Source organism: Sander lucioperca, chromosome 8 (assembly GCF_008315115.2).
Source record: "Sander lucioperca isolate FBNREF2018 chromosome 8, SLUC_FBN_1.2, whole genome shotgun sequence".
In the NCBI taxonomy this organism is placed as follows: Eukaryota; Metazoa; Chordata; class Actinopteri; order Perciformes; family Percidae; genus Sander; species Sander lucioperca.
In genome coordinates this window covers 3,124,653-3,141,171 of record NC_050180.1, presented here as the reverse complement: position 1 = coordinate 3,141,171, position 16,519 = coordinate 3,124,653, and the positions used below count along the sequence as shown (strand labels likewise).

The 16,519-nt window shown below is 39.6% G+C and overlaps 1 protein-coding gene across 2 annotated transcripts in view; it reads right to left on the bottom strand.

Moving 5' to 3' along the window:
* The window catches only part of LOC116043184 (interferon alpha/beta receptor 1b-like), a 36,270-nt gene that overhangs the window by 12,267 nt on the left and 7,484 nt on the right, over window positions 1-16,519 (bottom strand). The window contains exons 1-3 of one of the 2 annotated variants that reach the window (XM_031289689.2): window positions 11,396-11,534; window positions 4,711-4,763; window positions 1,481-1,610 (exon numbers count right to left, since the gene is read on the bottom strand). In XM_031289689.2, the coding sequence (XP_031145549.1) occupies window positions 1,481-1,610; window positions 4,711-4,763; window positions 11,396-11,451 (239 nt within the window). In that variant the 5' untranslated portion in view covers window positions 11,452-11,534. Of the gene's footprint in view, window positions 1-1,480; window positions 1,611-4,710; window positions 4,764-11,395; window positions 11,562-16,519 lie in introns of those variants that run through there. The other variant, XM_031289690.2, reaches the window with a different exon arrangement.

Sequence of the window (16,519 nt, the reverse complement as noted above, 5' to 3'; positions counted from 1 at the left end):
AAACATCGCACAAGAGAAAGATATCTCATTTGTTAATCACACCTGAACAAATTTTGTAATTTTACATGCCAATCAAAATAAAATATGATCCATCATCTACACTGCAGTAGTACCTACTTCATTTTGTTATGCTCAACTCCCCAGGCATGACACTGCTGTTTATTACACAACCTTTATCTCCTTGAGTTGTTAAAGATTTTCATTTGTTTCCTGTAGTTGGTTTGGATTACATTAGGACTCCTTACGAACCACATCTCACTTCCTGTGGTTGACAGCTGAGACTCTTAATGCATTAACTAACACCACAAATGCTGGACGCAATTGAACAAACCCAACCAAAGAAAATCAAGATGGAGTTTACAGTCTGTGAGGCTGTGGTGCTCGTTGTAAAGAAGATCAAACTGTGAGATGGAGAAATGTCTGACTTACATGGGTTTACTGTGTTTGGAGCATGTCAGTGTTCAGAGATGTCTATGGCAGTTTTACATTTTAGTAAAACGTTTACAATTTTACATCATCATTCCAAAAGTAATTACAATTCCTACTGTGGGAAACATAAATGTCTGTGAGATACGTCATGGCATTCTATCCAACAGTTGTTGAAACATTTCACTCTGGACTAAAGTTGTGGAGCGGCTGGTACTTCCCTTCCTTGAGCCACAGCACTAATGTTGCAAAAAAACTCTCCAGAACGAAAAATGAAGCCCTTCAAAAGCTCCTGTTTGCTTTGGTTATAATTAGGGCTTAACAGTTAATAGTTTTCAAATGGATTTGAAAAGATGCGATTAGCTAATCGTGAAGATTTCTTTTTTTGTATTACTATATTTACTGTTTTTTTATGAGAAAAAATTCTGGAATAATGTTACATTTCAGAGATTGTTTACAGAAATGTTCTACTTTTAGTGGATTTTATTTTGTATGACTTTATTTAACATGATGGTAGAAGGTGCAACATGTAGATGCTGCTAACTGAGGCAGATCAGACATTTCAGTTTACAGGAAAGTACTCATAATTTCTTTATTCACATTGTTTTTATTATTATAATTTTAGCTTTTGTGATAAATGTTCTGTGTTTGACTGTTCAATGTCCCATGCTTATTAAAAGAAAAACACTTATTGCTGGCAATTCATCCATCCTTGCATAAGAATATAGAGCAGTTTTGATGGTGTCTCATGTTATAATGCTCCATGACATTTATTTTTATCTCTTACACAGTGAATATTAAACTTTAGCTAAACTTTAATATCTGGCAGAAAATAAATAAATAAATTAAGATTTTTTCCCCCTAAATCGTAACTTTGCTTTACCCATGAATAGTTGTGTTACAGACTACAATATGTTGAACTGGAGCTCTACAGGAAAATCACTATACCCCAGATTCAAACTAGAGCTTGTCACAACAAACTTGCTGCTCGGCCTCAGTGTCTCTGGTTTCTCTTCCTCATGTATGATCATGTGTCTGTAAAAGTGAGACTTACGCCACATATTGTGTGGTGAAGTTGACAGCGTGTCCCTCTGCAAAACTCTGGTCCCAATCCCAGCTCAGGGTGTAGTTGGTGTTCAGGGTGATCAGGGTCAGGTTCTCCGGTGGGGCCAGCTCTGCTGCGACTGAAACAAGCAAGGGTTAGATCTGGCATGACCACACAGCCTACGCTGCAGATGTTGTTACAACAACATGGACTGATTCAATCAGGGTCCAAAATTAGCACCATTAACCAGCCAAATGCTAGCCTGGTCCTACCAGACTCTGGTACATTTCATTTGTACAGAGAGTCAGACACTCCCCTCTGGCAGGAGGCTGAGGTCCATCAGGACCAAAACCTCACGTCACATGAACAGCTTTTTCCCCTCCGCCACTAGCCTTATTAACAAGGCCCAGAAACCACCCTGACTCTCCACCCCTTCATTCCACCTTCATGCCACTGTTCTCTCTCTGCTGTAATGCTCTTTGTTTTTTTATTTATATCTTTATTTTTTATTTAATACATACTGTGTACATATACTTATATTGTTTATACCTATACTTACATTGTTTAACATTCCATCTAGAGAATGTGTGACGTGCACCAACAACACCAAAACAAATTCCTTGTATGTGTTAAAAAACGTACTTGCTCCTTCACCACTAACGGAGCGGGCTGGAAAATCAAACTTTTCCCAAACCTTGTTGATTGGAATGATAACCCTAACCGCGTAAAACATTACATACATCCAGGGATGAAAGATACAGTACAGAATAAAGTGTCAGGTGCTATTAAATACAGTATTAGTTAGTGCAAGCTAGTGCTGGTGCAGAATGCTTCAAAAATAAAGGCATTAATCTATATTATTCTTGTTGTCAAGAAATCCCATCTCAATACTTTCTGACTTCCCTACTTTTCCGTGCCACTCAACCTCAAGCCTGCTGGTTCTTCCTGAAGACCTAAATCTATACAATTAATCACAGATATATAGTTTCATTTTTTTTTAAAGGCACAATCATTTCTTAAAACAGCTGGTCACTGTAGTTTTTAGCAAACATTATTAAAACAGTAGGAAATTGTGCATTAGTTGGGAGTTGGTGTTGGATTAATTCAGGTTTGGTGCTCCAGTAAGTATTTGGGGCAGCAGGACGGTGTATCGTGGGTTCATGATAGTGAAGGAACATGTCACCCAGTGCAACAGTGTGGCTCATGGATGTGTTTTTTTTTTTTATAGTTTTTGGACAACAATGGCGCTCTATGACACGAAAGGATAGGACTTGTTAGTAGGATCATTTCATTGCTGGTTTGGGTCTTGACAAGTTTGTGTGTTAAATGAGAGGAGGTGTGAAGAGATCTTGTCCCACGAGATTACTCATCGAGGTAAAAAGTATCTCGCAATATCAGTGGCCAAGTGCAGAGCAGCAGCCAGCATGACGGATTAGTCAGACCTTGACCTCGAAATTAGCATAGAAGATCCCTCCGCCCGTTCTCCAAAGTTGACTCTGAGTTAACTTTTGCAGAAGAAAAAAGCTGCCTGGAAAACCCAGCGTTGGAAAGTTTAGAGAGTACCGCTGCTCTCTCTCTCTCTCTCTCTCTCTCCCTCTCTCTTGGCTGAGACACACATGAGTCTGCTGCCTGCAGTTCAGTGTGGCGCTGTCTTGTGCTGACCACTCTCTTTCCTTGTCCTTTTTAAAAATGAGTCAGGAAGCGGACAGCAAAACCTAACTTAACTTTTAATGATATTAAACAAAGAGAAATGTTCTCCCTTCGTCTTATAAAGCTCATAAATCGATACTAGAGCAGCCTACTTCCTTGTTTACAGCAATGAATAAAATGCAGAGGAGGAGAAAAGAGCACCTGTCTTTACAAAAGTCATCGGTTGAGTGTTTGATGGTACTTTATTTGTGCTTTAGAACAGAATCACTGTGAAGCAATGAAATAAGCTTTATTTTTCTCCGTCTACTGTACAATGACAAATTCAAGTACAAAACAACTGGTCTCAACTACTGCCAGAAAGCTGAGTACAGAGACTCTGTCTCCACCATACATATGGAATAAGTAACGGTGTAACTGTTTAAAGCCAGTCATTTGAGTTTGTAGCAAAACCTTTCAGTGCTTCTCTTTCATTTTGTGACTTTCGATTGAATAAAGGACTATTAGTCTTATTTCTTCATTGAAGTTTTCTGTAAAATAGTGTTAACATCTCGTCTCGTCAACCCAATCTCGTCTCGTCTCGTGAGCTGGGTGTCTCGAGCATCTTCAGGAGCATCATAACATGCAAACACAGCATGTTGTGTCAGTGTGAAACTCTGACAGAAAGCCTGACATCTCACTGCTGCAACAAACCAGACAACACTGGAAGTGAGACTGTAACAATTAACCTTAGAGCATAAGAAAAAAAATACGACAGGCGTTTTTAAAATGTGTTTGGAAATCTGATGGTCACTATAACTCTCATGTCTCACTCATACAGAGGTTACCTGGTGATAAGGTCTGCGTCCCGGTCGGGACTGTTAACTTTACCATGATTGAGCACGGCTCTCCGGTGGAAGCCAGGTCGCCCCGGTGAGGGAGCTTACCACGGAGCTAACTAATGCTGTGTTTGCACTGTTGCCATTAGCGCTGTTGGCTATCTCCGTTTCTGCCACAATCTCTCTTTGTGACCGCTGAGCAGCTGTATGAGCACAAATATTGATTTAAAAACGATTTCATTGATTTCAAAATTGTCCACCAGAGTCTATGATCAGAACTGCTATATAGGGGGACTTTAAGATAAGTGTTACCACTGTGACAGTTTAACGTGTATTGTGTACTTTGGAGACTGGAGTGAGTTTAACACATTGTATGCAGTTTCAAAGCAATACAAAATACAACTGGTGCATGTTTTTTGTTAACAAAAGGTTGCATAGTCATGATTTTGTCATGATTTCATTTTTAGAGAACCATTTGAAACAATAATTTAAAAAAAAAAAAGTAGGGATGCACATATACCGAGACAAGGATCGGGTATCAGGTCCTATACTGTGCTCATGTACTCATACTCATAAAACTACTCCGATACCACTTCATGCATCGCTGCTTGTGATGCTTGTTAACACTGGCTAATGGCTTGCTTAAACACGGTTGAAAATCTTAAAGCTCAACGGTCTTACGTGTGGCTGTAATTCACTTAGAAGGGTTCAAACAACCGGAGTCCCAGTCCAGGACGTGCAACAGTCTGTAGCTAAAGACACAGCGTAGCTTACCGGTATACTGCAGATTCACTTTTCTAGACACAGAGACCACTGCCGGAGTCGGAGATGATGAGAAACAACACAATTGTTACATCCTCCTGCTTCCCTGAAGTCACCGTGTGGCAACATTTTGCCTTCCCCACGAGTTATGTAAACAAACCACAACGTTAAAGCGTGTGGGCACCAACGGGACTTCATGGTGTAGTCAGGTACACCTCGTAAAGCCATGACGCATTCAGGTGCAAATAATGCATGTTTTCAAAGTAACGGTTAGAACTGTAATGATTTTATTAAGTACTTATATCAGTACTCAGTATCGGCAAGTACCCAACTCTAATTACTTGTACTTGGTCTGAAATCGGTGCATCCCTAAAAAAAAGGCACACATTTTGCCAACTGGGATGTCAAACCTTTGATGCTCAGAATCTAGTGAGTGCACTCAATACCAAGAATACATGAACAAGCACCAAACATGAATGATGTCAATAAGAAAACCAAACAGAGAACAAAATAGAGAGGAAGTGTGCTAATGCGGTCTGAAACTTGAGCAAAGAAGAACCATACTGGAAAGTCAAGTTAAATCCCCGCCACACAACACTGTGACCTCAAGAAAGAGGAACAAATCCAAAACCGAGAATCGCTATGAATAATTCTGGCTCTTCAAGACATCTGTGTGCAGAGTAGGAATCGTATTTCACCATCTCTACTGAAGGAACGTCATGAACTAAATCCAATAACACCTGCAGTAGGGCTGCACAATTAAATTCGCAATTTTATCGAAATCACAATATGGACTAGTGCAATATCCAAACCACTCTGAATGAAGTATTGTTGTGCTGCAGAGACGTCCCGGCCTACACATCACATCCTAAAGAAAAAATCTTTGTTTGGTACAGATCCTCGCAATTTTTTTTTTTTTTTAAATTTAATATTTTTCAATGAAAATGAGAATAATGATTTAAAAAATTATCATTTCCTCCAATATCGTGAATCATATCGCAATATCAGTCAAAATAATTGCAAGTAAATATTTTCGTAATATCGTGCAGCCCTAACCTGTAGGTTCAAAAAAAGGAAAAAAACGTGTACAAAAATAGATAGAAGATGTTTCGGCCTCCCGCATGACTGAGCCAGCATGATCCTACATGACAAAAACAGGAAATAACTGAGGGAAGAAAAAAGGGAGTTTCGGGGAGGAGGGTGGCTTCTCTCAGTGTGTGTGTGTGTGTGTGTGTGTGTGTGTGTGTGTGTGTGTGTGTGTGTGTGTGTGTGTGTGTGTGTGTGTGTGTGTGTGTGTGTGTGTGTGTGTGTGTCAGCTTGTAGGTCTCCTGTGGACTACTGAGGATTTCAGCTGAAGAGGTTACACAACATTTTTCTCACTGACTCAGTTCCTCATTCTTTTGCAATTATTTCATACCAATTTCTCAGCCACACTGCAATTTAAATCACACATATTTCAGTCCATGCTAAATCCAACCCTAATGGTGTAGTCCGCAGACATGACTCAGATGCTGCCCCACAAGAACTCAGACAAAAAGGAGTAAACACTAGACTAGGGCTGCCCCCTGAAAGTCAAGTCAAATCATCCATCGGTGACTCCGCAGCTGAAGTCAGATACTTCAAGTTGAGCCGTTGTTTTTTTTCCCACTCAGTGTACATTACATTATATATTTATATTTTAGCAGGGATAGCGTGCTGACGGTTTGTGACAGGTGTTCTATAGATATGACTGGTGAGGTCACGGCAAAAAAAGTCACACACACAGAGCACGGTGAACAGGACGGGTCAGGACGGGTCGGGTGGGTTGCCGACAACGTCCACCAGCTGACACCAGCTGACACCAGCGCCACGCGACAAATAGCTACCTGTCTGAAACGGACGTGAGGCACTGATCTAGATCATTTATCGAGGCCAGGACCCATCACTCTGTTGGTGTTTTAGAACTACAAAAAGACACAGCCAGCATAAAAACTACAGCGTGGTGCGTCTTCCCTCAGATTGTGTGTAAATAGTTCAGACACCGGCATGCAGAGAGCATATAGCAGCCAAGAGTGTTTTTCTTGTTTGGCAAACTCACAGCATTGAGTAAATGTACCAGATACAGTAATATTTATAGCGTCTGCCGACCAAACCTTTCACCTGCTGCAGTTTGTTAAGACAGACACTGTTAATTATAAATGTTATAATTATCTCAAAATTCAACTTTTTATGAAGCTTGATTTTGACATGACTAGAAAAACAAATGACTGCTCAGCTCTACATTTCATACACATGTATACACAGACACGATACACAAACAACCACTACAGTGGCCAAATTCCCTCAAATTAACTGAGATGCATACATGATTCACATTGTACACCTAATGGAGTCTGATACCACGTTTTGCAATTGGTAGTGTTGGCATTAGAGAGAGTTCTGGTTAGTAATGACGATGAAAGGTTACTAAACCCTTACAGTACACCTTCACAACGTTAGAATACTCTAACAACTCAAGTCTAGAGTCTGCCTCGCCCACGCAGACAGAGATTCCATAGCAGCATTCATTGGACCTTTGGTTATTCAGGTGTGGCACACCATATATGAGTGATACTATATTAATGATTCACACAGTGAAACCTAAACCCAGTCTGTCAAACTGAAACACTCACTACGTTAACATGCACATTAATACTCCACTATTAATCAGAATATGACAATATTCTGAATTTGATACAAGTCCCCTATTAACTGCGTACCTATCTAAATAACTTTTAACACAGCCATTAATAACCCACAACAACCAATTCCCTTAACAGGGCAAAACACCCCAATTAGCCACAATTAGTGGCGCATAAACAATTAGTAACACTAAAAATGACGCCGCCGGACGGCATGTCTTTATATTTTATGTACTCCTGGCAGTAGAATAAGCCACTTATAACCATTAATGCAAAAATATACATACTGTGGTACAAATTTTTAGTCATACCCTCGAGCACTAACTCAGAATGAGTAGTTTATTTACTTCACTATTGTTCAGAACAAACAAACAAACAAGGGACAAGGACAGGAAGAGCGTGGCCAGAGCTTAAAAGAGCATATTTTAAGAAGGAGAAGAAAGCCTTGGGTGAGTCAGGACTATCACAGGATACAGAATAGGGGAAATGGAGGAAGCTTCAAAACATGCCTTTTTATTTTCCCAATACAATAGGCCGAATGTTTTTTCAGACTGTGCGGGTTTATACTTTCATTTCGAATAGGGGGGTAGCGTGTTTAGGCTGTGCCGTGGGTTGCCGCAGGGGTAGTATTGCATAAAATCATATCGCCAGACCTTCCTCCACAGCGCTGCGGAGGAGGGTCTGGCTAGTCCACACAGCATTCTGGGATGGGAGAAAAACGTGCTCTGGTTTATTGCCATTCCTTTAAACCAATCACAATCGGAATTTCTGGTGGCACCTGCACAATCCTGGAAGTGGAACGTTGTGAATATAGACTACTGCAGGGGGAAACGGAAAAACGCAACCCTACGTCTCGCTGAGTTGGCCAGTCACGTAACCAGAGATCAGACCTGCCAGTGTGGTTTGAGCTATTGTATGAGGCGGTGTGAGAGTCCCGTACAGTAAACAGGAAACATCACTGCCTCTATGGCTGACACAAGAACGTTTTAAAACACTAGGAGGGTAAAAAATGAAACACAAGCCCTGAACTGCCCAGGAGTTTGTGTAACAGCTGAATGTTAACTCTCTATGTCTCGCTCGTCTCTTTTCTTTCTCTCTCTCCTGTGAAATAAAGCTGCCTTCTCTCGATAAACGATCTGACGGAAAACAGTAATTGTGAAATATAAAGTCTACCTGTGCTACTTTGGGGGGGTTAAAGAACACAACAGGATGTCACACAAATGGGCCGTTTCATTGACACCCCCCCCTCACCACCCTGCGGCGAATCACAGGATCACTTTTCTTGGTCTGAATGTATGAAGGTAAATATGGTGCAAAAAGGGAGAGCTTGTAGAATACAATGTGAGAACTTGCAGAACAAAAAATCTGAACTTGTATGTTAAAATTTGCACTTGTAAAAATAAAATTTGCACTTGTAAAAATAAAATTTGCACTTGTAAAAAATATTCACACACATGTGATCTGAATTTGAAGTCATACAAAGAAAAAACATGAGAGCTTGTAAAAAAAATCTGAACTTGTAAGTTGAAATTTGCACTTGTAGAAAATGTTCACACACCTGTATTCTGAATGTGAAGTTACAGAAAAAATATTCACAAATGTGTAGATTGATATTTACATGAACACAATGACAGCTGCAAACTTATAATGCAACATTTACTCGTATACTTTTTTTTTTACTCTGGTTCATTTTCCATCACAACCACAACTCAGTGATTACAACCTCTCGAATCTGTCACTGCAACTTCACATATGTGCTCTCTCGCATCACAAAGTGGCGAATCTGCGCACCTCGACTTTCACAACACTCTTGACGATACATTTGGTGCAAAACTAATTTGTACCTGTGGACTTAGGCTGTGGAGCTCTGAGCTAACAGAACGGGAAAAGCCTTCTTATATACAGTCTATGGGAAAAGCAGGGTTTCTATCGCCAGATGAGGGACAACTCTGTCTGGCTTATTCATGTAGCATGGAAACTTTTTAACTTACAAGTTCAGATTTTTTTTACAAGCTCTCATGTTTTTTCTTTGTATGACTTCAAATTCAGATCACATGTGTGTGAATATTTTTTACAAGTGCAAATTTTATTTTTACAAGTGCAAATTTTAACATACAAGTTCAGATTTTTTGTTCTGCAAGTTCTCACATTGTATTCTACAAGCTCTCCCTTTTTGCACCATATTTACCTTCATAGAATGCCCTGTAACATTGTTGAAACAGAGCAGCCAATGTTGGTAGCAAGAGCAACAAGTTAGCGTGACTGAGAATCGAGTCAGGGGGAGGTGTGTGTGTGTGTGTGTGTGTGTGTGTGTGTGTGTGTGTGTGTGTGTGTGTTCTAGGGCTGCAGGATATGAGGGAAATGTGCAATAATGTTGTTGAATATCAAAATAACGATATTACTTGCGATAAATGAGCACATATTAAAGTGTACTCAGTTCTGCATTTCTGCTGCTTTCAGTGTTCTGCTAAAATACAACCGACTGAATTTAAAACTAATGAAAAGAAATCATTTCCAACATTCTTTAATTTAATATAAAAAGCTTAAAAAAAAAGAATTGTGTGCCGTTTTCTACTTTCTATCAACTAACACAAAAAATCTTGTCTTTCGCGATGTGTTAATTGCGCCAGATATATATTGTGCAGCCCTAGTGTTACCTCTGTAGAGGAGATGAAACGTGAGCGTTAATGACAGCAGAATGCAGTAAAGACTGAGCTGACCATTTTTCAGCGCCGGAGGTTGCCACTTGATAAAATAGGCTGCAACACGTGCTTTCAGATTAATTGAAGGCATTATTTCTAAGGAGTTTTGTTATTCTACAGTATTAAAAAAATTATCGGAGTCAAAAAAATTGAAAACCACATTCATACGCACTTGAACACATATTTGAATATTCAGGTCCAGCCCTGGCTGTCATTTTATTTGCACACTTCAAACTGTATCCAGACATATCCACACATTTGTTTCGGAGTTGGATTGATGCATTATCAAATAACTGATGTCAATTGTCAAAATGATACAATTCTGTTTCCACACACTCAATATGCATATTAGGCTGGGAGCCATGGGTTTATTATAGGAGCCATATATTGAGGTATTTGGTCAAAAACATCATGATTTCTGATTTTCTCCATATATTCCCGTGCAGCTTAGGAATCAAAATGTCATGTCACAATGCATTCTGGGTATTTCAAGAGCTAACTGAGTTATCCTTTAACAACTGATTTTAGATTGTAAAAATCTTCAGAAAAAGACAAACTGACGGATAGATGGATACATACATGGTAGGGAACAGTTGCTGTTATTACACCGGAACGTTACAAAGTCAAATTACAAAGCAACTTTTCCATTAAGGCTAACGTTAGTTCACAATCACGCTAATACGATTGTTGTTATGATGGTTGTCAGTTCAGAGTAGGCGAGTTAAAGACCTATAAAACCACAGATTACCTTTTTTCTACAGTCTTTGGAATTTCAACGGCACATTCATCTTGTAACGTTACATGACACATATCTAATAATATCTAAATAGTCAGGAAGCACAAACTGAAAATGCCATTTCACCGAAGTACTTTCTGTTTCTCTGAGCATAACGTTATCAGACTATAAAGAACATCAACCTTGCACCTCCAGCGTTATGTTTTGTGCACGTCAGGCTTGTTGTTGCAGCGTAGTTAATGTATTAGGGTCTAGCTTAAATGTTAGCAAACCTTACCACTAAATGTGAGCTTGCAGTTGCAGTTACACACCGTGTAGCTAGCTAACAGTAATAAATGTGTCCATTACTTGATTACGACAGACACAGATAACAGGCTAATACTCGCCAATTTACCTAAGACGATGAGAAATTTAAATATACAGTACATTGGTAGATAAGCTAACAGTTAACGTTAGGTCTGCAGCTTAGCTAGTAGCTAACAGTCCGGTTTGTGCACTATTAGAAAAATTCACACAGCGCATTGAATAATAGCGTTAGCTACAACGACCACACATTGAACGTTTGGAGCCTACAAACAGACGAACGGCAACATAACTTACCAGCGTTGGTTTGGAGGCACCAAAAGACAAGGCAGACGTAAAAAGCAGCCGACATGGTTGATATTCTTCGAGGTGACGTTACTGACAGTTTTTCACATGGACAAATCGTCTCCGACCAGACAGTATATAATGCTCGGACTCGGCTCGGCTCTCCAGTCTCCATAGCTGTATCACGTGCCACTGCCAGTGCCAACTACTGCCAATATCATTGCAGTGTTCGGAAAGTGTTCCGGTTGCACTTTCAAAATAATAGCCGGCTCGAACCAAAGTCTGTTTTAAATATTTTCCTTTAACATGGGTTATTTGCGAATAGAATAATCCTTTGGAAAACTTTTATCGCACATTCATACATGCCATCCACATTTTTCAATAGCATAAAAGCAGCAAAATGTGGCAAGACCCTTTTCCCTAATTTCCTAATTTCTCCCTACCATTATTTTCAGTTACCTATGCATGTTAGTTTCGTTTTTAAAGGTGTACACTGTGTCATTAATTTAAGCATTACCAATTCTTAATCCAAGAGAAGATAACCCAACATCAACACGTGTATCTCAGATAATGGTAAAATTGTCTCCTTATAAAGTGATAACAGTTTAATACTCATGGGCTCAGCTACACTTCATCAGCACTTTGTCTAGTCATATGTCGGTGTAGTTTGATCAGATTTGGATGACAGTGGTGGAAACATAAGCTGATCTGCCACAAGTTTCTTTTTTTGATTCCCATATTGTTAAATTCTCATTGGAGGGCGGGAATATGTGACAACATGCCAATACATAATACAATTCTTGATAAAAGGGAGGAAGACCTGGTCAGAGGAGCCTATATCATTCATCATTCAGTAATATACACTATTGATATAGTTGTTTTTTTAACATCAGACCACACTGACATCCACCACCACCACTGACAAAGTCTTTTTGTCTATACATACTGTATATTGAGAGCAAAACATTATATTTTTACTTTGAAAGAACAATAATATTATTTCCGGTCTTATTTCTGTAACCTGACGCAGTTTGAGAGTGCAAGAGAGTGCCAGCCCATTCCATGATTCCAGGCAACTCAAGTACATGACATTTTATGTCTATCATTTTTTCCGCTTGTGAATGTTAGCAATATGTTACAGAATTCCAGCTATTGTTTGAAAGAACTTTACTTTTTTTCTTTTTTAGCATTTTTCTTTTACTTTTATTAGAACCTTTATTATAAGCAGATGTGTGCATTACTGGGTGTTTTAAGACATAGATACCTTAGCACAAAAAGTAAGGACATTTGTGTTTGGTAGATTATTTCTCTGTGGTAACAATGCTTTTTGGCAATACATCTTATACCGTTGGAAAGCCTGTTTAGTTCCCTTACAAATGGTGCCCCATTTGTAAGGAACATGCATTTGTGGGATGAGCAGCAGCACTGAGTATGTGGGTTGCGCCCATGAAAAATTTGCCAAATCTTCTCTGTTAATGCCAAACAGCTTATTCTGCCATTGACTCGTTTGGTGGATTAGATGATTGAAGTTTGAAGAAACAAGACATATTGGCAATTGAACAATTTATTCATTTCACAAACAGGAGCCTCAGTAGCGTGTGGAAGAACATACACAGCCACAACAGCCTGGCACCTCCTCCTCATGCTGGTCACCAGCCTGGTCACACACTGCTGTGGGATGGCATCCCATTCTTCAACCAGCAGTCCTGACCTCAACCCCATTGAACATTTGTGGGATCAGCTTGGGCGTGCTGTTCGTGCCAGAGTGACCAACACGACCACGTTGGCTGACTTGCGACAAATGCTGGTTTAGTTTATTTAGTCTGTAACTGTTTTATGCAGGGGCCAGTGATTAGAGTTTAGATTATCGGCCCAAGCCCGAGTCCGACCCGAGCCCGACACGATCTCGGGCCGTTATTTTCCGCCACTATCCTCGGGCCGGGCCGGGCCAGGGCCGGACCCTTGATCAAGCATTTTTTTTTTTTTTTTATCCATTACCTATTTAGCCTAATTGGGTGGGGAGAGAGCTATGCCATAATCAGAAATATTATAAATATGTATATATAAGCTATATAAAAGTAACAAATGTGTACAAAATTTAGGCTGCAGTTACAAAATGCAGCACTTCATGCGCGGAGTCTCCTCCTCTCGCACGCATCACACCGGGCCTGCTGGGCTGTATGGTGTATCTTAAGTGCAACATGGAGCTTGAAGATGTAAAGAAAAAAAGAAAAACAGGAGAATTAACTTTGAGCAAGTGTGGAGGAAAGTCGGAGGTATGGAAGCAGTTTAAACAAGTCGTGGGCAGTGACAACAATATGTTGTTCATCATTGTTTCTTTTTTTACGTTTCTTCACTCGGATCCATTTGCGATCCGTTCCATTCTGAATAAACAAACAGCCCAGTTTACAGGCTTCGTCCTTGTTGTATTATTCTAAACAGATTTCTGCAGTTCAAACAACTCTGAATTGTAGTTGAGAACGTCAGTTATAACGGCCCACATATTAAAAAATTGTCAGGTTTAAATCGGGCTCGGGCTCATAATTACAGTTAATGTGTCGGGCCGGGCCGGGCTCGGACGCAACGTGCTCGGGCTCGGGTACGTTCGGGCTTGATTTTTTGGGCCGATCTAAGCTCTACCAGTGATGGAGTACTCGGTCCGACTCGAGTCGCTATTCTCTGGAATCGTGACGTGATTCCGACTCGAATCAGACTCTTCTTTGGTGACTCGGACTTGGACTAGGACTTGAACAATGGGGACTCGAGACTTGACTCGGACTCGACAGTTGGTGACTTGACTATAACACTGGTCTGAAAACATACTGTGTTTGTGTGTGTGTATGTGTTTGTGTGTGTGTGTGTGTGTGTGTGTGTGTGTGTGTGTGTGTGTGTGTGTGTGTGTGTGTGTGTGTGTGTAATAAATATGGTATATCGTTTGTGTGTACATTTTGGAAAACTTAAATTATCAGGTGTGGGCATTCCAATAAGTTATACAACAATCCTTTGCAAAGAAAAACTCCCGTACACTGTCTAACTTGCAAAAAAATATAGAGATTTAATAATAGGCAACATTTCGGTACTAGACCATCTTCACGTTGCCTATTATTAAAACTCTATATATTTTGCAAGTTAGACAGTGTGCGGGAGTTTTTCCTTTGCAACTCTTGACCTGCTAGTCCCCCTCCTACGCAGCTGTCTCACTATGTAGATGTGCCAAGTATTTTTCTGTACTGATACAACAATCCTTTCCCAAAGAAATGTATGTCATAGGCTACAGCGGCAGAGTGGGGCATTTACAGACATGGCCACTTTATACTAATCCCCATACAGTGTGGGACAAAAGCAATGCAACCATGCAAAAATCATTCACAATTCTCTAATGAGCCCAGTTGTAATCATGTGTGTGATGATGTTAGTCACCATCGGAGCCATTTCATTGTGGTGAGAGCACTTTTTGAAACTTGACCTCACTGTATAAAACGAGCTGTTGTGACCTCGAGGACAAACACAGCCTTGTGGAACTTTACAACCACAAACTAGAGACAGAGGGCATTCAGAGGAAGTATGGCTTTCCCCAGTGTAATGCAGTTAGAGCAGCCCAGATTATTATGGGATGGATTCAAATGTAGTAGATGTGTCAGCTGAACATTCATTGTGTAAACTCTACTCCAGCATTGTATAACAAAAATAGGTTTTCAAGATTAGTAATGCTGTTGTGTTTACGCCAAATTCCTACCCGGCCTATGTTATGTCATTTAAAAATAGTAACATCATTTTTCATTTTTCATCTCTTTAGGTGGCAGGAGTGAAAATGATTCATCCTCAACATTTGTTGTGTTCTGATTTCAGAACGATGAAGACAGTTGGAGAACAGTTAGATACCAAACAGGATGTCGGCACTACAGGATGATTTTCTTCCTTGGCATCATGTTTTTCCCAAACAATGTTAAAAATAAAAATAAAAAATGTAGGTATTCTATTATCAAATGGCTTTAAAAAACAAATAGTGCAAATAGCTGTGGTAAATCGGGAACAAAATTGTCTCCATGGTCCCCAGCTGCTGAGTAAATGTAGTCTGTTAGAGTAAATGGAGTGGAACCTCTCTGTCTCCAACACTCTCAGCTGGAGCTCCTCCTGCAGGCCTGCACAGTGCACGCCAGTGGATGTCTGGATGAAGTCTTATTTCTATCTCTTTTTTTAAAACCTATTTTTGACACTGATGGACTATAATACAGCTACTGTAGGCTACTGTATATCTCAAATGCTTTGGTACTGTATTGATTCTCACCAAGAACACAGTAGTGATGTTGTATTTGAGTTGTATGTCTATACCTCTTACAGTAATTGACCCACTTTTTCCATAAACACATCTTCCATATGAATCTTCTGTAGCCTTTATGGGCATAAGGAGAATAGTAACACTGATACTTCTTACACGGACAAAGAACAGGTTTAATAAGACAAACAGTCACTGCTTTTACTGAGCTGGAACTGTAATGCTTAACCGATTACTTACAGGAAAAAGCCTAGAGTGTAAGTTATATATTACTTTTCATGCTATCGCCAACACTAGTTGTAATTAATTAAAAAACTAGAAAAAAATTCATTTTTTCCCCTTTAAAAGAATGGGCTTACAGGTCAGGAGCTTTGTTGTTTGTTTTGTAGTTTCAGGTTAAGGACTACATTGTGATGACAAAATGAATACAAGCCTGTTGTATTCTTATTTTCTTCTAACAGGTACAGTTATCATGTGTTTCTTGTGGTTAGAAAACGCAATTTTTTTATTTATCTGCGGAATTTAGCACTTTCTTTTTTTTGCTTGCGGAGGAGATGTGTTTACATCCTTGGGTTTAATTTAATTAAATTTTTTACCTAAAATCTCCAAAAAATTCAGCAGAATCCATGTTTCATGTCAGAATAAAATCAAACCAAATGAACAGAGGCATACCAACTTTAGCAAAAAAAAATACTTTATTTAAGTTTAAGTAAGTACAACATAAATTGTAAACCTTTAAGATAGACATTGTGTTAGCTATGCCTCGTTTCCTCTACAAGCACACAGCTTAGAGACCATGACACACTTCACTTCTAGCTTCTCTCAACTCTCACCACTGAATTGGTTTTCATAAGAATAC